Here is a 25189-nt window from a genome sequence, read left to right as displayed (position 1 = left end):
GCCGATCAATTGAGGCTGTTCTGAGGGAAAGGGGGGGATGCAGCTCAATGTTAGGAAGTTGTTCCTAATGTTTTGTACACTCAGTGTATATCAGCCTGTATAAATTTGAAATAGTCTTTGCAAATATTTTTTTATTTGTGTTTTTGGATGCGATGTGCTTTTTTTTAAAGCTGCATCAGTTAGGCACCACCACATGAAATATTACAAAATTATTCTTGCTGTCCCTCCATCTGCAATTTGAATTTGATGGGCGGAGTTGCATAAATATCAGCCTGTGAGGTAGTACAGCCTCACATGCACGACCCAAGGCACTTTTAATGACTTGTCTCGTGTTTGATGTTTTGATGTGGTCCATGTAACAAAAACAATTCTGAAAATGTACCCGTCACTACAGACAGTCCACAATGGTGCGTGTGTGACACCAGATGCCCTGCACAGTACATTGGCTCAGCTCAAAGGCCTTTCTTTATGAGATGAATGAGTAGTCAGTGGAATGGGTCCATGGTGTGCCAACCACCATGCCATCTGGGTATGATCATGGCTGAGAGAACTTAACCAGTTGTTTGACACAGAGTTTAGCAGATGACCAGGCACAACTCCGATATACCAAGTGTTTTTTTTTTTTTTTTCAAAGTTTCCCGGATGTCACGTGTCCTACTTATGTCAGTACACTCAACCTAATCATTACCAAACTTCTATTGGATCAAATAAGCCACACGTAGCAAATAATCCATTACATTTTGTTAACCAAATTTGACAGTCACGCCATTATAATTTTTATTTTTGCCACCTGCTGGAGAAAACCGATTTTTGACCCAGTTATCCCTCTTGTTTAGCCTCTTCCTCTCTGTCTAGCCTCAATCCTTATACCCCCCCTTAGCCTTCCCCGTCAGTGGGGGAGAAGAAGTCGAAAACGGAGACACTAGTGGTAGGGAGAGCTAAATTAGGCCTAGTGAATGATTTCTGTCAGTGGGTGTGTTTTTTTCACAGGACCTCCTATGTGTGCAACAACCTCCGCATTATATAATTGGGTGTTATAGTAAAGACCATAGGTGGCTCATGAGTTTCAAGTTTGGGGAAGCTTACAATTTAACCTTCCATTTCTACCTACCTGCGTGTCATTTCTGAATATTTTCTATGTGCATTTTTGTGGAAGAGTTTCAATTCAATAATGTTTTTGTTCCTCAATCATTGTCACATGGTTAATCATAAAGATCAGAATTTAAATGATAAAGTAAAAATTAGACTAAAATTCTACGAATGCGAGAGCACCAGCTTATTAGTGGTGGATGTAGTAAGTTAAGACGATCAGACATCCCCAAATGTGCACTTTCCTACGTTGGCGCACAGCAGGCCAGGTAGGCCTACTTCTGTGCGTGCTCAGGCACGGTCCTTCAACGTTATCAGGACAGAGAAACCAGTCACACACGTTATCAGGGCAGAGAAACCAGTCACACACTCATTGCTCACACGGAGCACTCCAAACAAAAGACAATGAAAAAGAAAAATGGACGAAACTCGTAAATGACGGTGTTGAAATAATCCCAAACTCATGAACATGCTGTCAAGCCAGGAGAGATTCCACATCTCTGACATGCATTGATCCATGGTTTGTTGTCGTTTTGGAACAGTGTGGGTGTGGAGTATGTTTGATGTGCCTACCTTTGCTGGAGAGCTAAATTGAGTTTTTTTTTTTATTCAGGTATAAATGACATGAGATGCATACAGACAGAGCTGCCATTATTGATGACTAGCTAGGTGACTCAGGCCTGACTGTTCTTTGAGTGTGGGGGTGGATTAATGGTTTGATTGGTTGCGTGTCTCAGGATAAGCCGACATTTGCTCCTGTGTGACTGAATTCATTTTTTCCCCCAAAGCATTTCAAAAGATGCACTCTCATGGCATTAACAGGCTTTTATCCCGCCTCTGCTTAAATTTAATGGGATCTGAGACCAGTTGCCATTTTCATCATTCCGAAACTTGGTAAAAACATGGTGCAAATACGAATTGGTTTAGGGAGCGGAAGGGGTAAGGTAAAATCACATTTGTGTTAATAGCTTGTAGAGTGGAACTCCTGTAATGCCTCGACAGTTAGGCAGCATATAGAAGACATGAGAACATGTGGCTGTTTGCTGTCGTCAACGTTGTCCTTTCTCACATTACACACAGAGCGGGCCTTCAGGACCACTGGGCTTTTCTCAGGAGCTCGTATTTCTCTGGCGCCCTCCCTCCCTCGCTCCCTCCCTCCGTCAAGCTTGGAAACACCTGCCCACTCCCACATTCTGCTTGCTCACTTACCTCTGTCACATTACTCTGTTTGTGAGCCTCCAAGCTTGTACACGTTGGCTAATTGTTGACCTACTCCGCTGCTGCTTATCTGGGCCCCTCTTGTCATGGAGACACACACTTTCCACAACTATTTTTTTTCCCTTGGCTCATCTTCTTTCTCACTTTCTTTTGTCTAAGGGGAATATTATTAACTCTTCTTCGACTCCACCATGCTGTCTCTCTCTCGTCTTGTTTATGGTGCTGGGAATGAAATCCCCATTGTTCAGATCATTGTAAAAGGTAACTTGGGCATCTCTCACCCCATTGATGCACCGGGAAACTATCATTCCCAGAGCCTCAAATAATGTCTAGGATACTTCTGCACTACTCCAGAATAACGTTGTTTTGCTGTACAGATGGGAGTTTGCTATTGGATCGTTTTGGAGCTCTCAACCTCTGTAGTTAGCCTCTGTCGTCCAATAAAATACATCAGTCATTTTCATGGCGTTTTGAATTTCAATGATATTCTCTGAAGCACTCTTAAGTTACATTTAAGTAAAATGATGCCTATACACAACAGTTTGACTAAAATATGCTCAGTCAGGAGAAAATATCTGAAATCCACTCTCACTCCTGTATTGTTGATAAACGCACAAACTCATCCGCCGTACTCGTCCAGAGCACTCTTTGAGAGGGGGGAAAAAGCTCACTTTCTCGCTGAGCTCAGCTCGTACAAGAAACATCACACCAGGGATGTTATTGGAGCGGAGTATGGAGCAGGTTGCAATCCCAATGGATTGAGCCACTCTAAAATTCCCAAAATGTATCCTTCCCTCTGTTATTAATCGTTTTTTTTGCAGCAATTCTCCTCGAGTTGTAACACAGCAGAGATAATTCAGGATATTTTTGCAGTCCCATCACTGTTGTAGTTTTGCGCTAATGGCTACTTGGCTTTAGAAAATGGGGGCGGTTCTAGTTGTGGGTTTCATGACCGTCGTTATTAGCTTGCCCAGGTTCCTCTGGTCACCATTCCTCTCTGTTCCCTCCTGAGATGGGTATTAGAAGATGGCTTCTAACAGCTGCAACAGACAATTCAGAACAACACTCATAACAAACCCCAACCAAACCGCTTGGGCCATCTTTAGATGCCACTTGTGAAGTGTTATGTACAGCATAACTACTGCTCGTCTCAAGTCCTGCATGTGACTGGAGTACAAACTAGTTCCAAAAAGGCTAATGATGAAACAATACCCAGGTATGTGGTCTCACAGGTAGAGCCGTTAAATGGGCATGTGAACTGCGCTGCCAGACCCTCATGCATATTTGAAAGAAACTAATGGAACACTGCATAATCCAAACTCTAAATTGTTTGTCATATGATTTGTTCTACTGATAGTCTTTTCAAATTTCAGTTTAAATGGACTTCTTTCTATATTTTTTTTAATTTTCCTCTCCCTCTATCCATCCGTCTCTCTCGCCCTCTATCCATCCCTCTCTATCTCAGCGGAGGGTCTTCCTCAGGTCTTCTACTTTGGGCCGTGTGGGAAATACAATGCCATGGTGTTAGAGCTGCTGGGCCCCAGTCTAGAAGACCTCTTTGACCTCTGTGACAGGACCTTCTCTCTCAAGACAGTCTTAATGATGGCTATTCAGCTGGTAAGTAAAGTTCCCATCCAAATGACAAAGAAGCTTGTTTTGGTGAATTATGCCCATGTGTCTGTTCTGATTGTATGTCCCAGTGTGGATGTCCATTCAGTTTTTCGGTGTGCATGGAGTTGTGTGTACACCTTTTTTTGAGTGCATGCGGTTGACCGTCACACACACTACGCTCCCCAGCTCTCACGGATGGAGTACGTCCACTCCAAGAACCTCATCTACCGAGACGTGAAGCCCGAGAACTTCCTCATCGGGCGTCAGGGGCACAAGCAGGAGCACATCATCCACATCATCGACTTTGGCCTGGCTAAAGAGTACATCGATCCCGAGACCAAAAAACACATTCCGTACAGGGAGCACAAGAGTCTCACAGGGACCGCCCGCTACATGTCTATCAACACCCACTTGGGAAAAGGTAGGGCTACAGTACTTCTCCCCTCTACCAGACAACATAACTTGTCTCAACTTCCCTGTGTGGTACTTACATGGATACAGTATAGGCTACTCTCATATTTGATTGGCTGAACTCTGCAATTTGAAGCGCATTGCCTTTGCAATTTTTTTCTAGTCTGTCCTGTTTACACATGGCCACGGGAAGTAGTGTGGGGGTGCTGCAAAAAAATGTATTCTGCAGGTGTAAGGGGGGATGCGACACAATTAAACATTAGTATTGATGAAATAGCGCAGTGCAGCTGCCTTCGCCTCACCAGTAAACAGGTGAGTAATGCTGGGGGAGCCCGAGGGACCTCACTTTTATTCTGATCTGTTCTAAATAAATATATTTAATCACCACAAAAATTCCATGAAAAACGATACAATTACAAACCAAACAAATATGGAAGCTACAGCAGTCTAGGTTAATTGTGGTTTCTTCCCCGTCTTCTCTCTGGCGAATAATGAAGTACCGTAGGCTACATGTGTGCACTGATGCAGTTTCACTGGTAAAACATGAATAATTATCATTCATGATTGACAGTGATGATGGCCTATAGGTATGTCTAACTTGGTGTTTGAGTGTATTAAAAATATAACATTTTCTTGAGACAATATGTGTGGACATAAGCAGACATTGCTATTGGAGGATGCATTTTATGCATATTTTATAACAGGGATCTCCAACCCTGTTCCTGGAGAGCTACCATCCTGTAGGTTTTCATTCCAACCCAAATCTAGCGCACCTGATTCTAATAAGTAGCTGGTTTATAAGATGAATCAGGTTAGTTTCAACTGGGGTTGGAGTGAAACCCTACAGGACAGTAGCGCTCCAAGAGCAGGGTTGGAGTGAAACCCTACAGGACGGTAGCGCTCCAAGAGCAGGGTTGGAGTGAGACTCTACAGGACTGTAGCGCTCCAAGAGCAGGGTTGGAGTGAAACCCTACAGGACGGTAGCGCTCCAAGAGCAGGGTTGGAGTGAAACCCTACAGGACGGTAGCGCTCCAAGAGCAGGGTTGGAGTGAAACCCTACAGGACGGTAGCGCTCCAAGAGCAGGGTTGGAGTGAAACCCTACAGGACGGTAGCGCTCCAAGAGCAGGGTTGGAGTGAAACCCTACAGGACGGTAGCGCTCCAAGAGCAGGGTTGGAGTGAAACCCTACAGGACGGTAGCGCTCCAAGAGCAGGGTTGGAGTGAAACCCTACAGGACGGTAGCGCTCCAAGAGCAGGGTTGGAGTGAAACCCTACAGGACGGTAGCGCTCCAAGAGCAGGGTTGGAGTGAAACCCTACAGGACGGTAGCGCTCCAAGAGCAGGGATGGAGTGAAACCCTACAGGACGGTAGCGCTCCAAGAGCAGGGTTGGAGTGAAACCCTACAGGACGGTAGCGCTCCAAGAGCAGGGTTGGAGTGAAACCCTACAGGACGGTAGCGTTCCAAGAGCAGGGTTGGAGAGCCCTGTAATGATAGGCTGTTATCTGTCGGTACAAATCTTGATTGAGGAAATGATGACGTCATTTTCACCACTGCAAGTCAGATCTGTGGTAGGTCTGTAGCCGATGGTGTCTGTAAACTGCATGTGTCCCCGCTGGCTTCATCCAACTGAGTAGAAGCCAAAATGCAACCTTCCTGTGCTCTTGCGAACAGTGTAATTAAAGGACCTTGAATGACAGCACCATGGACAACTCGTCCCACCCAGAGACTTGGTGCCGCTACTTTGATCTGCCGCTGACCATGTTTTAGCCTTCTCCATTGACATTGTGGTCATAGCCTACATTTGGATTAGCCTACATTGTAATTCATTAAACTGTACTGGATTATTTTACCACACCAGCATTGTAATCCAATGCATGCACGATTTATGCAATAAACTGAGATACTGTATATTGCGGCGCTGTAATTTTTTGGGGGCTGCACTACAGAAGGCTATATTGGTCTGCTAATACAGGACTAGTAAAGGCCCAGTGAACTACTACTTTTGTAGATTTTTTTTTACTTCCCGCAGCTATACGCTACCGGTCAAAAGTTTTAGAACACCTACTCATTCAAGGGTTTTTCTTTATTTTTACTATTTTCTACATTGTAGAATAATTAGTGAAGACATCAAAACTTTGAAATAACACACATGGAATCATGTAGTAACCAAAACAGTGTTAAACAAATCAAAACATATTTTATATGTGAGATTCTTCAAATAGCCACCCATTGCCTTGATGACAGCTTTGCAAACTCTTTTTCCACTGAGCACTTGTTGGCTGCTTTTCCTTCACTCTGCAGTCCGACTCATCCCAAACCATCTCAATTTGTGGAGGCCAGGTCATCTGATGCAGCACTCCATCACTCTCCTTCTTGGTCAAATAGCCCTTACACAGCCTGGAGGTGTGTTGGGTCATTATCCTGTTGAAAAACAAATGGTACGTCATCCCATCTGGTTTGGGCTTAGTGGGACTATCGCTGCGGTAGCCATGCTGGTTAAGTGTGCCTTGAATTCTAAATAAATCCCTGACAGTGTCACCAGCAAAGCTCCCCCACACCATCACACCACCTCTATGCTTTACTGTGGGAAATACACATGTGGAGATCATCCGTTCACCTACACAGCATCTCACAAAGACATGGCGGTTGGAACCAAAAATGTCCAATTTGGACTCATCAGACCAAAGGACAACTTTCCAATGGTCTAATGTCCATTGCTTGTGTTTCTTGGCCCAAGCAAGTCTATTCTTCTTATTGGTGTCCTTTAGTAGTGGTTTCTTTGCAGCAATTCGACCATGAAGGCCTGACTCACACAGTCTCCTCTGGACAGTTGATGTTGAGATGTGTCTGTTACTCGGACTCTGAAACATTTATTTGAGCTGCAATTTCTGAGGCTGGTAACTCTAATGAACTTATCCTCTGCAGCAGAGGTAACTCTGGGTTTTCCTTTCCTGTGGCGGTCCTCATGAAAGCCAGATTCATCATAGTGCTTGATGGTTTTTGCAACTGCACTTTCAAAGTTGTTGACATTTTCCGGTTTGACTGACCTTCATGTCTTAAAGTAATGATGGACTGTCGTTTCTCTTTGCTTATTTGAACTGTTCTTGCCATAATATGGACTTGGTCTTTTACCAAATAGGACTATCTTCTGTATACCCCCTACCTTGTCACAACACAACTGATTGGCTCAAACGCATTAAGAAGGAAAGAAATTCCACAAATTTACTTTAAACAAGGCACACCTGTTAATTGAAATGCATTCCAGGTGACTACCTCATGAAGCTGATTGAGAGAAGGCCAAGTGTGCAAAGCTGTCATTAAGGCAAAGGGTGGCTACTTTGAAGAATCTCAAATGTAAAATATATTATGATTTGTTTAACACTTTTTTTGTTTACTACATGATTCCATATGTGTTATTTCATAGTTTTGATGTCTTCACTATTATTCTACAATGAGAAAATAGTAAAAATAACGAGAAACCCTTGAATGAGTAGGTGTTCTAAAACTTTTGACCGGTAGTGTATGTGACCATACATAGCCTTTCATGTCTGTAAGCCACAGGTAATTCAAAATCAGAAAGGTTCTATTTTGTTCCTAATTTGGAGCTCAGTGCATTGAAAGTCCTACATAAGCCCCAACCCAGGGATATGGTAGGTAGGTTGGACGTCGGTTGCAGCATAAAGCGGATAACCCTCCCTTTTTGTTTCAGAGCAAAGTCGACGGGATGACCTGGAAGCCCTGGGCCACATGTTTATGTATTTCCTACGAGGGAGTCTGCCGTGGCAAGGACTCAAGGTAGGAGAGCTAGGCATGATATCAGCTGGGTTGTTTTCAGTAGGCACAAAATGGATAGAAAAACGGATCGCACGATCTGAATTTGTCCAATTTGGAAACGCTCATTTTTGTTTTCTGTTGCATGACATTTTACTACAATGTACTCCAAATAATAATCACAACCCAGATATTAGGAGAGTGTGATGCACTACTACTACTAGTGATTCAGAGAGGGGTAGAGGGAATGCTAGCCTAAACGAAGCAGAAGAGCAAAAAAGAGGGCAATTGAAAGACTGCTGAGGACGTTTAACATTAGTGTGAAGGGAAGGAGATGAGATGGCAAAAGTGTGTTGAACTCAGTGTGCCTTCTATCTACAGGCTGACACCCTGAAGGAGCGATACCAGAAGATTGGCGACACCAAGCGCAACACTCCCATCGAGGTCCTCTGTGAAAGCTTTCCAGGTATTGCCAATCTTCCTTTCTGACCTTGACACTAGTGCATGCCTTTTGAAGTGGTTACATTTCCTAAAACACGCTCTGCACGGCATACGTAGTAAAGTGGCAGTAAATAATCGCAATAGAATGTATAAGAGCGAGCTGTACTGAGAAATGGGCTTAAGTGAGCAGAAGATGATTCTTGAAGGAAAGGCGCATTGGGGAGGGATTAGAAGAATATGCACTTGCAAGACACTGTTTGCAAATGTTTCCTTGACCTTTGAATGCTCATTGACCACATTTTTCTCCTCTATCTTCTCTCAGAAGATATTGGCCTTGTCTCTCAAGTACATCTGTTGGAATGGATCAATTGTGTTCCACCCAAAAAATTATTCTACTTCGTTACATAAGGTGCTGCAACTCCATGCAGTCTATTGTCCGGTACTGTGTGACTAGATGGAGCTCTTGTTTTGCCTGAACCATGTTGACTGACTGTATCAACCCCTTGTAGAAGAGATGGCCACGTACCTGCGCTACGTGCGGCGGTTGGACTTCTTCGAGAAGCCCGACTACGAGTATTTGAGGACTCTGTTCACCGAGCTGCTTGAGCGCAAAGGTTACACTTTTGACTACACCTACGACTGGGATGGCAGACCGATTGTGAGTAGCTAGCATTCACGTGCTAAATAGCATAAGTGTAGTCTCACGTACAATAGTCATACTGAGGCTATTGAGACTAGAGAAAATGTGCTGATTTAGCAGCAGCTTGTTAACTGTTCAGTCCTGTATGTTTTGGTGTAGTAAACTTTATTTGTGTTCATAGCTGGAAAGCTGTGAAATCAAAAGTACAATAGACATTTAAAACAAGTGAAAGCCATACAATACTGTAAAACTATTTTTTCAAAGAAGACGACATACTTTCCTTGGGCAGTTCTCCACTTGAGCCTTTTTGTCTCTGTCTCGGTCTCTTGCTGTCTCGCTCTCTGCGTTATATTTACTTTGTTGTTTCTGCTCCAATGGACTCTCTCGCTCTCTCAGCCTACTCCAGTGGGGTCTGTCAACGTGGACTCGGGTGCGTCTGCCATCACGAGAGAGAGCCACGCTAACAGAGACAGGCCCTCTCAGCAACAACCCCTCCGGAACCAGGTAAACACAGTAGTCTCACTTAGCAGTTCACTTCAGCTCTGCCTGTATCTGAAAATGCCAATAATTTCACGAAAATATACTAAAATCCATTTCATAAATCAACAAATCCTCATAGAACATAATGAGATTTGTTTTGGAGCCACTTCATGAATGCAATTTCAGTTTGTTTCCTATGTCATCAACCCCAATGGTTCTACTCAATTCCATTTCTACTCCTCAGTTGAATTGGACATGGAATCCAATTCAAAAATTGACAGAGATTTGAAATGGACAGTTGTCACAAAGTGCTTATACAGAAACCGAGCCTAAAACCCCAGAGAGCAAGCAATGCAGATGTAGAAGCGCAGTGGCTCGGAAAAACTCCCTAGAAAGGCAGGAACCTAGGAATAAAGAGAGGGGGTTGAGTGAGAGGGTCGAAAAAGCAGGTCCGGGAGAAGGTAGCACAACTGTTGAACAGGTCAGGGGTCCATAGCCGCAGGCAGAACTTCAGAAGCTGGATCAGCATCACGACCAGGTGGGACGGGCGGGGACAGCCAGGAGTCGTCAGGCCAGCTAGTCTTGAGGCATGGTTCTAGGGCTCAGGTCCTCAGAGAGGGAGGGTGTCCTAAGATAACACAAGACACCAGTTAAGACGGGAATTACACCAGATGGGACAGGTTGACCCTAGCCCCCCGGCACATAGACTATTGCAGCATAGATACTGGAGACTGAGACGGGGGGAACAACAATGTGGCCCCGTCCAAAGTTTACCCCCGAACAGGGCCAACCAGACAGGATATAACCCCACCTACATTGCCAAAGCACATCTGAAGGGATATCAAAGACCATTAACTTACTACACTGAGACAAGGCCGAGTATAGCCCACGAAGTTCTCCCCCACCACACGATGGGAGCAAGCCAGTGACTTAGCCTCCATAATAGGGTCAGAGGCAGAGAATCCCAGTGGAGAGAGGGGAGCCGGCCAGGCAGAGACCGCAAGGGTGGTTCGTAACTCCAGTGCCTTTCCGTTCACCTTCACAACCCTTGGCCAGACTACACGCAATCATAGGACCTACTGAAGAGATGAGTCTTCACTAAAGACTTAAAGGTTGAAACCAAGTCTGCATCTCTCACATGGATCAGCAGACCATTCCATAAAAAATGTAGCTGTATGTGAGAAAGCCCTGCCTCCAGCTGTTTGCTTAGAAATTCTAGGGACAATAATGACGCCTGTGTCTTGTGACCGTATCGTATGTGTAGGTATGTATGGCAGGATGAAATCGACAAGATGGGTAGGAGCAAGTCCATGTAATGCTTTGTTGGTTAGCAGTACAATCTCAAAATCAGCCCTAGACTTATCAGGAAGCCACTAGCACTGGAGTAATATGATCAAATGTTTTGGTTCTAGATTGTAGCAGCCGTATTTAGCACAACCCTGCCAGCCACACACGGACAATCGATAAGCATTGCTTGTTTGAACACCATATACACTCCCTCCCTATTATTTGGAGAGTGAAGCCTAAACTTTCAATTTGAACTTTATGCTGAAGCATTTTGGATTTTAGATCAAATGTTTCATATGAGGCAGCAAGCACAGAATGTCACCTTTTTATTTTACGGTATTTTCATACATCTGTTTTAACTTTTTAAAAGGTTACATTCTGTACTGTCACCTTAAAAAACATTTGATCTCAAATCCATAATGCTGGCGTGTAGAGCCAAATTTAAAGTTTTGGCTTCACTGTCTAATATGGGAGTGCATATGGTGTTCAAGCAAGCAGTACTTTCCAAGTAAAGGGGAGTTTAAGAGGGGAGTGTAATTGTATAATTGACCTAGAGTGAGCTGCAAAGCTGTTGAAGGTTCATGTCAATGCTATTGAGTTGAATGACTTATGATTATGGTTTTGGGATTGTCTAAATTTGATCTCAACAAGCTTTTATAGTTTACACTACAATACATCCAACATTTAAATTGGTGCAAGTAGTAGACCATATAGTTTGTTCCAACTTGATACCTCTGCTCCACGGAGTTCATGCCTTGCTTTCAATCATCTTTTGTTTTGGGTTTGTCCTATTTGGCTTGTTTTAGTGAAAATTATATTTTTCTGCATATTCGCTTTTGGAAAAATACAGAAGCAAAGCAGCTTTCAGGTCAAAATAGGGATCCAAGCATATTGGGATCCTAGCATATGATATTTCAAATGTTGGCACCAAAATACCTTGTCCATATCCGCCTCTGCCTGACTGTTCGACCGGAGAGGCATGGAGAGCCGCAAAATGAATTTCTCCGCTGGAAGTCCTCCAACTTTGCTCCCGACAGGCAGGGAAGCTTGTCTCAAATCTGATTGGCTGCAGCTTGAGTGGTGCTACTTGATTGTCCTATGACTGCGTTGCGCCCAGGAGGCCCAGACTAATCTCTAATCAGTGCTCCACCTGTGCCACCATTCGTGCTACAGTATGTGCCAGACAGAGATTGTGAGATGGAGAGACAGAGGGAGGGTGAGAAGGAATTGATATGGAGGGGGGATTTAGGTGGAGGGAGAAAGCGGAAAGAGATGGAAGGTGAAGAAGGCAGAGTAGACTTGAATGAGAGAGGGAGAGAAATGAGAGGGAGAGAAAGGAAACGTCCTTGGTTTTGAGGAGGTCGACCTAGATCACCCCATCAGGTGAGTCATTTTACTGAGCCAGGGCTTCAGCCCTGTGAGACAGGAGATGCCAGCCAGTCTGAAATGAACACAGTGTTTTCCAGTTGAAAGCTCCCAGACTGCGTAAGTCACCTGCCAAAACTCCTGCAACAACTCCATTAGCAGCTAATCCCTCAATGTTCTGTCATGTACAACCTGTCCTGTCCAAGGGAACGGTGATGAAAGAATTACAGGGGGACAAAGCAGAGCCTGCCTGGTCCAGACTTCTCAATCAATATAGCCAGGATTCAGGTCAAAGAAACAACGCAAGTCTCTTAGTAAAGACACCAGGGTTATAAAATAAGGAAATAAAAAAAGATGACGATGTCTAACATGCATACAGGGTTTCTCTTAACTGGCTAAAAACGTTTTTCTTTAAATACTCAAATGTATCTAATTTTAAAGCTATTGTTTTTGCCTTTTCACGCTTAGCTTTTTTTTGTTGACCTGATTGTTCTCAATTACTTACACGCGTGGCAAAGCCATGAATACGTCTCACCTTTGCTTTTTTTTTGCTTTTTTTTTGTGCTGCATGGCCTGTCGGCGCCTTCCTCTCTCTCTCACTCACTCTCGGCCCACCCACGTCCACATCTGCCTCCCTAATCAACCAACCAGATGGCAGCATCAGACCGCAGAGGAGCATGGGATGCGCAGCCCCACCGGCAGACAAATTCCTCCTACCTGAGCAGCTCCCACCTGGCTGCAGACAGGCATGGGGGCTCTGTGCAGGTATACACCAACCAACAACGGAGAGACCCGAATGTTAACTACCTGTACACTGGCTGCCTTTCAAACCAAAAAACCTGCCCTATGTCCTTGATAGCCCTCTAGCCCACAGATCAGAAGGGACATAGTAGATGAAAGCAATATGGCAGAAACTTCTTATTGAATCGTTAGGTGGGGCCCTCGCCACATTGCTTGCACCACCTTCACCACGCTTAAGATAAAATGTTGTACTGTATATGTGTATGTGACGCTGTTATGATGATCAACAGCGGAGGCTGTCCGTGTTGTGTTTCTGTTTAGCAGCAAGAGAGGAGAGACAGCCTCATACACAGCAGCAAGCAGACACTCTGTCTGAGGAGGAGGCAGACAGGGAGAGACAGGTTCACAAGGCCCATCAGACAAACACGTTCAGTCACACTCGAACAAGAACCTTTCCCATTAAGGGAGACCGGTAGTAAAGGGGTAGAGATAAAGGCTAATAAGATGGGTAAATGGCGCCACACATGGATGTCTGGCAATGGCTAAACTGTATGGAGGGAGATTGGTAACTTCACTTTAGTTGATGTTTCTGTGGTGAGGGCCTACATACTACTGTCATGGGCGTGACCGAGCGGGAGAGATACCATAAGCATTTATTACAGCTGATGTCATCGTAACAGCTTATGACAACCCGCTTAACGCTAACTTGACACGTTGTTGTTGAGATAGTTGGCTAGGCCTACTGCAAGCTAGTGTGCATATGTGAGAAACAGTTTTATGTTGTGACAGTGTTAAGTTGTCACAAAATGCGGCAAGTAGCCTAACGGTTAAGAGCGTTTGGCCAGTAATCCAAAGGTCGCTGGTTCGAATCCCCTAGCCGACTAAGTGAAACATTTGTTTATGTGCCCTTGAGCAAGGCACTTAATGTAATCATGACACTTTGGGCTATATTATGATCATGTCAGTGTTTGGTTGACCTTATGATGGAGATGTCAATGTTGTATTTTTCTGTTTTTAATCCTCCTAGCAGAATAATCCTTATTTTGGCTTGACAGATATGACCTTTCCCCCCCCCCCCCCATGTGCCTCAGGTGGTAACCTCCACCAATGGGGACCTGAATGCAGACGACCCAATGACGGCCCATTCCAACGCACCTATCACAGCGCAGGCCGAGGTGGAGGTGGTGGAAGAGGCCAAGTATGTATCTGGTGCTTCGTCTTCTGTCGTAGCTAGCTCTCGCTCTGTGGTAGCTAGCTGGCTCTCTCTCTGTCGCTCTGTCGTAGCTAGCTGGCTCTCTCTCTGTCGTAGCTAGCTGGCTCTCTCTCTGTCGTAGCTAGCTGGCTCTCTCTCTGTCGTAGCTAGCTGGCTCTCTCTCTGTCGTAGCTAGCTGGCTCTCTCTCTGTCGTAGCTAGCTGGCTCTCTCTCTGTCGTAGCTAGCTGGCTCTCTCTCTGTCGTAGCTAGCTGGCTCTCTCTCTGTCGTAGCTAGCTGGCTCTCTCTCTGTCGTAGCTAGCTGGCTCTCTCTCTGTCGTAGCTAGCTGGCTCTCTCTCTGTCGTAGCTAGCTGGCTCTCTCTCTGTCGTAGCTAGCTGGCTCTCTCTCTGTCGTAGCTAGCTGGCTCTCTCTCTGTCGTAGCTAGCTGGCTCTCTCTCTGTCGTAGCTAGCTGGCTCTCTCTCTGTCGTAGCTAGCTGGCTCTCGCTCTGTCGCAGCTAGCTGGCTCTCGCTCTGTCGCAGCTAGCTGGCTGTCGCTCTGTCGCAGCTAGCTGGCTGTCGCTCTGTCGCAGCTAGCTGGCTCTCGCTCTGTCGCTCTGTCGCAGCTAGCTGGCTCTCGCTCTGTCGCTCTGTCGCAGCTAGCTGGCTCTCTCTCTGTCTCTTTCAGTAGCACTTTGTTATTATTTGTGTTGGAAGACAATTTACAACAGCAAGTGGTCATTGGGGTCATTTCTTTACTATGACTTTTGCTCAATCCATGAGATTGACTGACTGTCCAATCCCAACCAGTTTGAAGCTCAGTCAAAGAGGATTGGATCCAAGAAGTCAAACTGCTTGAGCCAGGATAAAGTCCTAACAAGTTGTCTCTTGTGGCTAGAACCTGTTGGGACCGGATGGGGTTTTGATGGGGGATCTCCTGATAAACTGATCATCTGCAACAAATCCAAATTTGTTTCCGTTACAGTTTCAATTACAATATGAGGGGAAAAGTTATTAAGATTATCTGAATTATTTTCTTAAAATGTTCTGAAAATATACCAACTAGCTAAAACAAAAAATATCAAAATAAAAATCCCCTTGTTTAGTAAGAATCTGTTCTACCTGTTCAATCATCATTTCAAAATAGGTATACGATACTTATTAACTAACTTCACATTCAATGTCATCTAGTAGATTTACAGATGATATCCCTATTCTGATTATTCCCTATGATTGTCCTTTCCTCCATTGCCCAGACACAGTTTTGTCTCTTGCCTGTGTGTATGTATGTGCATGCAGTTCTACATTTCAGAAGGACTATCTTGAGTTGTTGTCCCTCTCTTTCTCTCTCTCTCTGTACAGTATTAATATGTCTTTTCTCCTCACACTCTCTGTAGCTGCGTGAAATTGCTCAACCTGTGGTGAGTCTCCGCTCCCATGCACATCAGCCATTCAAAAGGGAGTGGACCAGACTAGCACCAGACAACATATCCAGCACTGTGTTGCTTTCTTGGCTTCACCCCTTCCATTAAACAAATAACTATGTTACTTTCATATTGGGTTTTAGGCCTCTCACATGATGTGATTTTAATATCCTTTTCACACTACTGAGAGGAGCTGAAGGATGGTTATGTAGCTCAAATGTAAAGCTTTTGAGAGTTTGTTGAGTGAACTGGAAAGACAACGCCTGGGCCACACAAAGATTTTGTTTTCTGTCAAGAACGGATTTGCGAATTGTGTTTGTACAGGGCACGCAAAGAACTAGAACGTTGGTTCTACAGTTATTAACCTGCGTCCTTGTACAATCTAATTGCAGAACATGACAGAAATGTTTTTGGGCCAGCTGGGTAGCATACAGAGTCTGGGTGTATTCCCTCCCCATTGAATGTTTGCTTTCTTCTTCACCGTCACACTCACACTCATTCTTATACCTGTTAAATGTTCAACGTCCGTTCTTTATTACCCCTTTAACCCGTACGTGTCACTGTTGGGTTTGTTTACAAGCTGACATTTTTAATATTTTAAGTTGAATTGAGTGCAACATGAGTCTTAAGGGATAATAGTGAGAGATACACATGGAGTATACCGAACATTAAGAACACCTGTTCTTTCCATGACCGACTGACCAGGTGAATCCAGGTGAAAGCTATGGTAGTCACTTGTTAAATCCACTTCAATCAGTGTAGATGATTGGGAGGAGACATGTTAAATAATTATTTTTAAGCCTTGAGACATGAATTGTGTATGTGTGCCATTCAGAGGGTGAATGGGCAAGACAAAATATTTACAGTAAGTGCCTTTGAACGGGGTATGGTAGTAGGTGCCAAGCGCACTGGTTTTTGTCAAGAACTGCAAAGCTGCTGGGTTTTTCATGCTCAACAGTTTCCCGTGTGTATCACGAATGGTCCACCACCCAAAGGACATCCAGCCAACTTGACAACTGTGGGAAACATTAGTGTCAACATGGGCCAGCATCACTGTGGAATGCTTTCGACACCTGTAGTCTGTGCCCTGACGAATTGAGGATGTTCTGAGGGCACAGCCTCAATTCCTTAGGTGTTCCTACTGTTTGGTATACTCAGTGTAGATTTCCAAGTAACTGTCTGTCCTTTTCTCCCTCTTCTCATTCCTTTCTCCTCAGGTGCTGTTGCTTCTTCAAGCGAAAACGGAAGAAGAACACTCCACGACAGAAATGAGCTCCTGCTACTCTGTCCGATGTCACTGAGCGGGTTTGGTTTTAAGGAAACTAATTAAGGGACATTTCCAGTTGTAGTTGGGAGAGAGACTTTTTATTACGAGAGATATGCGATTCTTAATGACCCGGACCTACTGAATGACCTTCGCCACAGAGACCTTTCTTTGATTATTTGACCACTGACCCTCCCTCTGGATACTGGAGAACATCTCTTAATCTTCCTCTGTTTTTTTTATTTTATTTTTCTCAAGTGGAGATCAAAGTCAAATATCCCTCCCTCTCTTTGAGGGAGTGAGGAGACTAGTCTTGCAGTCTATAGACCCCATATTTTTTGTGTCTCATGTCTCTCTCTCGCGCTTTCTCTCTCCCCATTCACCAAACCCTCTCACATCCCCAGTAAAAGCTGGTCTTAAGCTGTCCCAAATTGTTTGCTTTTTGTTCATGCATATTTATGTCTGTACATGGGTGTGGATGTATGAATGTGTCCTAATGGTTCATTGATTCATATGCCACACAGCCCCTCCCACTTAGCCCTGTTTGACTGTCTTGGAAGTGTAGGAGATATTAGGGCAATTCTACATCAGGACAGCCTGAAAATATTTTGGGAGTATCAAATTGTTCTTGCAATTCTCACATAGAAAGTTCATTGGAAGGAAGAATGTTTGACATGCTTTTTACATTTGTATCTCTTTTTTTTTTTTTTTTATCATAATGAAAGTGGTTTTCTGGTACTTTGGAAGATACAGTATGACTCATTTTATATATAGAAGTTGACATTATAGGTCATTAACCAATCACATCCCTCCTTTAGAATTGCACATTTAGCAAATCACCAGCAGAGGGAGTTCCCTTTTGAATCCATTTTCCCATTCACTGTTGGTGGTGCTTATAAAATGTATCATAACTTAAACATTTGCGGAGAGCCTACTCTGGAAATGTGATTTACTTGTAGAGTATATTGTTTCAAACAATGTCCTAAAATGAGCAAAATCAAAAATTGTATTTCAGAATCTAGACATACTCCATTATGTTAGAGCACACTATAAGGAGTATAATGACACCAAGATGTTGTCTGTGTCGTGTACGGTTCACGTACATGTATAGGTCTAAAAAGGGCCCAAAATTGCTACTTACATCATGATTATCTAAAATAAAAAAGCAATGAAGTTTCTATATGAGAATTTCCATAACAATCCGAGTTACCCAAAATATTTTCCTGGCATAGAATCGGCCATTTATAAAAAATACTACAAAGTCCTAAAGTAACCTCTTGCTCCAAGCCTAGACACCGCTTCATGTCCCCTCATAGATCTGCAAAGATGTGACAGGTGTAAGCAATATGTTAATAGTTCCACTTTTGCTTCTGTTTGGCTAGGTGAAGTGTCCACCACATTGCTCAACACACATCCAGTTCTTTTACATCTAAGGGTTTATTTGGGATTGGGCATAAGTAGTCAAAGCAGAAAGAGAAGGAGGGAACAGCGAAAGACAAGCACGTTCCTAATGCATTGTTGCCAGGGAAAAAAACCTGCTTGTACTATTCACCTCACAAGTCAGTTACTACATTTGCCTGGTGCCTCCATATTTGTATTAAAAACTACTAGAAGTGCTAATTAGAACGATAAGCAAGAAAAATGTAAGACAGCAGTTGGTGAGTGACCAAAGGGATGTGTGTGGAACGAGGACCAATTATGTTACCCGGTTGGGATTTATTTCTGAAAATGATTTGAATTCTAGATCCCTGTGTTTGATGCACTGTTCATTATAGCAAATGCACATCATTGCTTGTAACCCACTCGCTCCTTTTCAACTTTAGGCCTTGGTCTATTGTTCATTTTCGGGGGAGACAATATATCGACAATAGATCAGTTACGAGTTGCATTGCTTTAGTTAACATTGCACGTACCCATAAATGGGTCCCTGTTATCCACAAACACTTAGATTTGTCTGTGTGGATGAAGGAAAAGTTGCTTCCAAATGCTGATCTAAGGTCAGTTTAGCTTTTTTACCTCTTAATATTTAAGGCTAGGATTGGGATAGAATGAACTGATCCCAGATGTGTACTTCGGGGCAGCTTCTACCGCCAGTCTGTCTGTATACAGAATCTTGGATAAGGAGAACAGACTTAGCTCTCTCATTGATTTAGATGCTACTGCTCCCTCTTCTGGCCTTAACATGGAATGCCTTAATCAGACCACTTCTCATTAGAGCCTATCAGGATAGGTGTCTGGTCACTGCAACAACATACCAGCCAATAAGAAGACATGCATGTTGACTAGTCTGATTCCTATAGAGCGTTCTTTCTCAACTCCAATCCTGGGGTACCATCTGGTGTTGCACATTTATGTTCTAGCCCTGCCCTAACACAACCGAGTCAACCAATCACAGGCTTTTGTGATTAGTTAAAGCTTCAATGCAGCATTTTTTTTTTTTTTTTAATCTCCATATCAAATTAGTTCTGGGTAACAATTAAGTACCTTACTGTGATTGTTTTAAATTTAAATGGTCAAAATGAAAGACTTTCTTAACAAAGAGCAATTTTTCAAGCCATTTTTTTTTGTTGCTAGGACTATCGGGGAGTGATCTGAGTGGGGAGGGGATAACTGTAAACGAGCTGTTATTGGCAGAGTGGTTTGGAACTCCATCCCACCAAAACAGGTGTTATCATTTTCATAATTTCACAGTATTATTCCAACCTCATAGTGTGGAAATGTATATAAAAACACAGGAGAATCATGTTTTTGACTGCACTGGGCCTTTAAGTATTTGAATCATGTCTGTTAGTGCGGGGCTAGAACAAAAAAAATCTGCAGTGCTGCGGTGTGGACCTTCAAGACCTGGACTTAAAGCCCCCCATGCAGTCTTTACAATTTAATTTTTAAATCATCACTGTGTCTAATAAATCACTGTTTATTTCATGAAATTAACAAATATATTTTTTATCATTTATTTCCCTGAGCCTTCTTTGGCCCTTGAAATACTGTCTGGCCATGTGGGCGTTAGGAAATACGTTTGAAGATATTTACATACACAGCCATGATTCCGTTTACAATAACCCGAAAAGTTTTGAGTCCCGGTTATGTGAAACCAGGATAAGATGCCTGAGATATGCTGATCTTAGACGGGATACTGTGGCATGTAAACATCTCATCACTGTTTTCGCAGTCTGCACAGGCTCAGTTGCGCATATCATTGGTGTTGTACAGTCTATGGTGCTGTGATGTTTTCATCTGTCAAACAAATCACTCCAAAGAGAAGGCTATCGGCGCTGTTCGATCCACCATAATTCCATAATAAATTATTTTGCTGATACTCCGTACTGGACTGTATAGCATACTGGCTACTTTCACCCCTAATTTAGACACTTCTGCTTATTTCTGACATTTGGTAGGTCGTATCATTTCGGACATTTGGTAGGCCATTTCTTTGTCAACTATAGTTAAATACATGCATCTTTTCTTCTGTCATAACTTGTTGTCCCAGAAGACTAAAGTAGTGCTCACCAGAATGTCTTACATCGATAGAATGAATGCATTACTCAGTAGGTTGGTGGCACCTTAATTGGGGAGGATGGGCTCGTGGTCATGACTGGAGCGGTATAAGTGGAATGGTGTCAAACACATGGTTTGATGCCATTCCATTCGCTCCGTTTCAGCCATTATTATGAGCCGTCCTCCCCTCAGCAGCTTTGACTGCTGCATTTGTAATCTAGTTAACACCAGTAAAGTTTTCTGTTTCTTTTAGGGACCGGGAGAAAACGCAATAACTCCAAAACAGTGTGAAGATTGGTCCTGAGCAAAATGTCCAATGTCATCATTTTGACCGGTTTTAAGGAAATGAAAAGCTGAGAACTATTAAACATTTCTGATAAGACTTCAGTTCTTCTTGGGTGCATATTTTATGTGGTTGAAATACTGTCTGCTTGCATAATGGTGTCAAAGAAAACACATTACAATCGCCGAAGCATTTTCTCAAGAGATGCTGATAGAAAGTCATATTTGTCCACTCCTGTTCCCGAGACACAATTATAATTTGTTGTATCATTTGTACTGCAAGAAATCCATAATTCTGCAGGAGTTAATATTATATTATGCTACATGTGAGGGGTTATAGCCTACAGTCAGTGTCCATATTTCAGTTACTTTTCCATTTAACCCATATTAACTGAAATGACTAATATTCTGTTTATACCCATGAACAGGATTTCGAAGGTGCATGTAAACAGCTTATCCCCAATAAGACCTTAAGCAGGATATGATCTACTGTCCGGAATACTGTGCGCATGTAAACGTGGTCACTATTTAGCCTGTGGAAATGGTCGCATTTTGGGAGATGATACTGTGGTGTCTCTCACTTTAAATCAATATTAGCGCAGACATGGTTGAGAAAGCAGATTTTGAATATTTAAAATATAGGAACCTCCTTTTTGTTCTATGTAATGTCATCGGAGTGAAAGGAAGTGAATGGCCTCTGCAGTCAAAACATTTGAGGTTGTGAAATGCTAAACTTGAGAATGATATTCAACCCACTTGTTAAACACCAGTGTTGACTCCTGAAGGGTTATCTTGTCTGTTTCGATTTATTGTTTTGTTAATGTGAACAAAAAATGTATGATGTACTGTAATTTTACAAAATGTAATGACCTTGCTTTTTGGTGGGGGAAGGTATTTAAACAGTGATTGAGTGCACTACTTCTTCTGCACCTACTGTTGAATGTAGTTAGGATGCCGGTCTCGTTCTCTACCATCTAGATCAGGGGTGTCAAACTCATTCCATGGAGGGACTTGTGTCTGCTGGTTTTTAGTTGTTCCTTTCAATTAAGCCCTAGGCAACCAGATGAGGGGAGTTCGTTATTAATTAGTGACCTTATTTCATCAATCAAGTACAGGGAGGAGCAAAAACCAGCAGACGCTCGGCCCTCCGTGGAATGAGTTTGACACGTGATCTAGGTACTATCCACTGTTTAATTTGTGTGTTATGGAAATGGTGGAAAGAACTCGTGGCCTTGAGGCAAGGCTGGAGGAATTGTCAATTTCCTTATATGCTTCTATTGAATAACTCCCTTGTACACAGACACACAGGCGTGAAACCCAAGCACAGTGTTAATTATTTTTACTATATTGTCTTTTGGCAGGCTCCCAAGTTAACACTGAGTGATGCCCCCTGGTGTGCAGGAGGACTTTTGTCTTTGCTATGATGACGCATTTATCTTTGGCATGTCCACTCCCTAGCTGCCTTTTTAGGGATGGACAAACAAATGCTCCGTATATTTTTGAGTAACAAAGCAGAGTTTGTGTGCTGTGTGTGGATTTAAGTTATTTCAAAAGTACTTGAATGGGAAGATATTGGACAAGTCTTAGTCAAAGAGTGGAATGTCAGGATTTACTCATGCCATTGTCGGACTAAATTATGTGCGTATGAGCAATGTTTTTATACATGGATTGGTCAATTGATCGATTGATTGATTCACCCACATGTCATTTAGGCTCTTTTAGACATCAATGCTGACCACAGCAGGCTAATTGTGAAGTGAGTAAAAGTCCAGGCTTAGGCTGTTGTCATGTATCTCTCGCCCTTTCTCCCTCATTCAACTCTTTGTTGGTGACTTCCTCCCTTCCTTGAAGTAATTACTGATCTAACCAGAGGAGGCTGGTGGGAGGTCCTATAGGAGGATGGGCTCATTGTTAAGGGCTGGAATATATGTGACAGCGTCAAACATATGGAGACAGCATTTTTCACTCCGTTCCATGTATTCCATTCCAGCCATTACAATGAGCTTGTCCTCCTATAGCTCCTCCCACCAGCCTCCTATGGCTAGATCAGTAATGATTTGACAGGTGAAAGGGATGGCTTTTCCCTCATGGCTTTCACCTGTCCAGTCATATGTAATTAGTGATAACTTAAAGGACAGGGAGAAAGGACAGTGTTTGTACCAGGACTTTTGACTTGCTATGAGGCTGGTGCAGCATGGAGGTGCTGACTAGGGTTTCTTGAAAGGACAGAGGACTTCCACTGACTTCCACACGCCCCTGGTGGCAGTATATATTTCTGTATTTGCCCATACAGCCGTCTGATCCCACTGTGGGTCATTTTGAAGCCTTACATTCCCATTGCTCCATGACATGTTAACATAACCCCCTCCAATGGCAGGGTTTGTTTGAGATGTCACTCACTGTATCAGGATAATCTATGAATTAGATTTATACCTCAGCGAAAAGCCATTTCTGTCTCTCTCACCACACACATGCACATTCTCATTCCCTTTCTCCTTTTTGCTCTCTCTCTCTGTCTTTGCTCCCCAGTGCCAGCTTGTTGACCTCTAGCCTTCCTCTGGTGCCAAGGGCGCTGAAATGTTAGCGTGTTGTAGACATGAGCCCTATTCTCTGCTCTTAAAATGGTGTCATTTTAGACCCATTCGGTGGGTTAGCTGGATCATTGCAAGTGATTTTGAAAAACCGTTCAAAATAATAATTTGCCATGTTATGCTTGTGTGACAACCATACCATCTCAGAATTTGTATAGTGAAATATTATTATTTTGCTTTGGCGCATTTAGGTGACATGAGGCTTCTACTATAGTAATATTGCTTATGATTACAGATGATTTGCTTCTTTCATTAAGTATTCTAGACCTGCTTGTTTTGCTTGATCCCAACCACCAAAGTTATTGTTTTATCATCCCTGTTTTCTTGTTATTGTTATTTTTTTTATTAAGGAAACCACTATCAATATTTTTTGCCAACTTTTGTGTAACATGTACGTATGAAAAGTCCTCTAAATTATCTAGATGATGCAGAGGGGGCATGGCTTTTTACCCTCCATCAGCAACCACAAGATGACACGGAGTCAGATGGCTTTGGCCGATTGTATCCTCCTCATGCCTTCTGCATACTGCATAAAGGGGTAGATTTAATTCAACCTGAGGTCTTGTCGTTGGTTTTAAGCACAAAGTTATTGTATTGGTATACTTTGTGTACTTTTAAATAATACTGTCCTGCTTAAATGAGCAAGGCCCACCAGGGCCTCAATGACCATTTTTTTTTTTTTTTGACTGTCATTCCAGATGATCTCTGCAATTTCTCAGTGTTTGAGGGACCATTTATCAACGGTTGCTTGCATTTGTCTACAGAACTGTGTAGGGCGCAAGCTGCAAATACTGCTCAAGTGAAGACTTCCTGACATTACTTTCAGAGTTGCTTATATACTGTAGACCTCCAGTGGTTAGAGACAAGACTGCAATATTGTACTGATTATTTTTAATAGTAAATTATGTGAAGTTGATTTTGTTTTTATGTTCAAATTGGAGTCTATTTTCTCAGCCTGGTTTTCTTTTCACCCTCTTCAAAGCTGTGGAACGCAAACTTGTACAGTGCTATGAGAGCTTATGTCTCGTGTTCTCTGGTAATGGTTTCGAAGCTATGAATATAAGAATCAAGTCTTAAAATTGTATTGTGAATATTATTGTGTTGAAACATGAATGTTACTTCAAAATGTATTTGAATGCTTTAACCAACCTATTTAAGGGCTCCTATCCTGAAAAACCCCCTCTTGTTTTTTGTTTTTTTCTTCAGGTTTTTGAATTCCTTTTTTGGGGGGGGAGAAAGAAAAAAGGGTTTGGAAGGTCTTATTATGCCTACTTCCCAGAGGCCTCAAGTGAAACGTGTCATGGGACCTTTCCAAATTTCACTACACTACTTCAAATAACTCAAGTTTGCACCCATTTTTTTATGTAAAATAAAAATCTCTCTTAACCTTTACTCTTGGCACTGTGTTTCTGTCCTTGTGCTGTGGACTTCTTGCTGTCCTAGAAATACACAAGATTGGGTAGTCTGATTCATTTTAATGAACTTTTTCATTGTCTATTGGGATGCTCAAATGCACTTTGTTCAAGTTTCATTTGATGAGCAGTTCATTAGTTGAATCAATTGTTTCAGTAGGTTAGAGCTAAAGCCTGCACCCTATAGTTTTATCTTTTATTTTTCTGATTGCCCCCCATCCATCTTCAGAGCTCGTGCTGCTAGGTGACCTAAACTGGGACATGCTTAACACCCCGGCCACCCTACAATCTAAGCTTGATGCCCTCAATCTCACAAAAATTATCAATGAACCTACCAGGTACCACCCCAAAGCCGTAAACACGGGCACCCTCATAGATATCATCCTAACCAACTTGCCCTCTAAATACACCTCTGCTGTTTTCAACCAAGATCTCAGCGATCACTGCCTCATTGCCTGCATCCGTAATAGTC

The 25189-nt window shown here is 42.9% G+C and overlaps 1 protein-coding gene across 2 annotated transcripts in view; it reads left to right on the top strand.

The window, feature by feature from the left end:
• Nucleotides 1–24697, top strand: part of LOC106573333 (casein kinase I) — a 64192-nt gene extending 39495 nt beyond the window's left edge. The window contains exons 5-14 of one of the 2 annotated variants that reach the window (XM_014148293.3): nucleotides 3773–3924; nucleotides 4105–4339; nucleotides 8040–8125; nucleotides 8483–8567; nucleotides 9052–9200; nucleotides 9579–9686; nucleotides 12966–13079; nucleotides 14147–14253; nucleotides 15644–15667; nucleotides 16888–24697. In XM_014148293.3, coding sequence (XP_014003768.1) covers nucleotides 3773–3924; nucleotides 4105–4339; nucleotides 8040–8125; nucleotides 8483–8567; nucleotides 9052–9200; nucleotides 9579–9686; nucleotides 12966–13079; nucleotides 14147–14253; nucleotides 15644–15667; nucleotides 16888–16942 — 1115 coding nt within the window. In that variant the 3' untranslated portion in view covers nucleotides 16943–24697. The remainder of the gene's footprint in view (nucleotides 1–3772; nucleotides 3925–4104; nucleotides 4340–8039; nucleotides 8126–8482; nucleotides 8568–9051; nucleotides 9201–9578; nucleotides 9687–12965; nucleotides 13080–14146; nucleotides 14254–15643; nucleotides 15668–16887) is intronic. The other variant, XM_014148294.3, reaches the window with a different exon arrangement.
• Nucleotides 24698–25189: the final 492 nt, after the last annotated feature.

This window comes from Salmo salar, chromosome 16 (assembly GCF_965601325.2).
Source record: "Salmo salar chromosome 16, fSalSal1, whole genome shotgun sequence".
Taxonomy (NCBI): Eukaryota; Metazoa; Chordata; class Actinopteri; order Salmoniformes; family Salmonidae; genus Salmo; species Salmo salar.
This window is presented reverse-complemented; position numbering and strand designations above follow the sequence as displayed.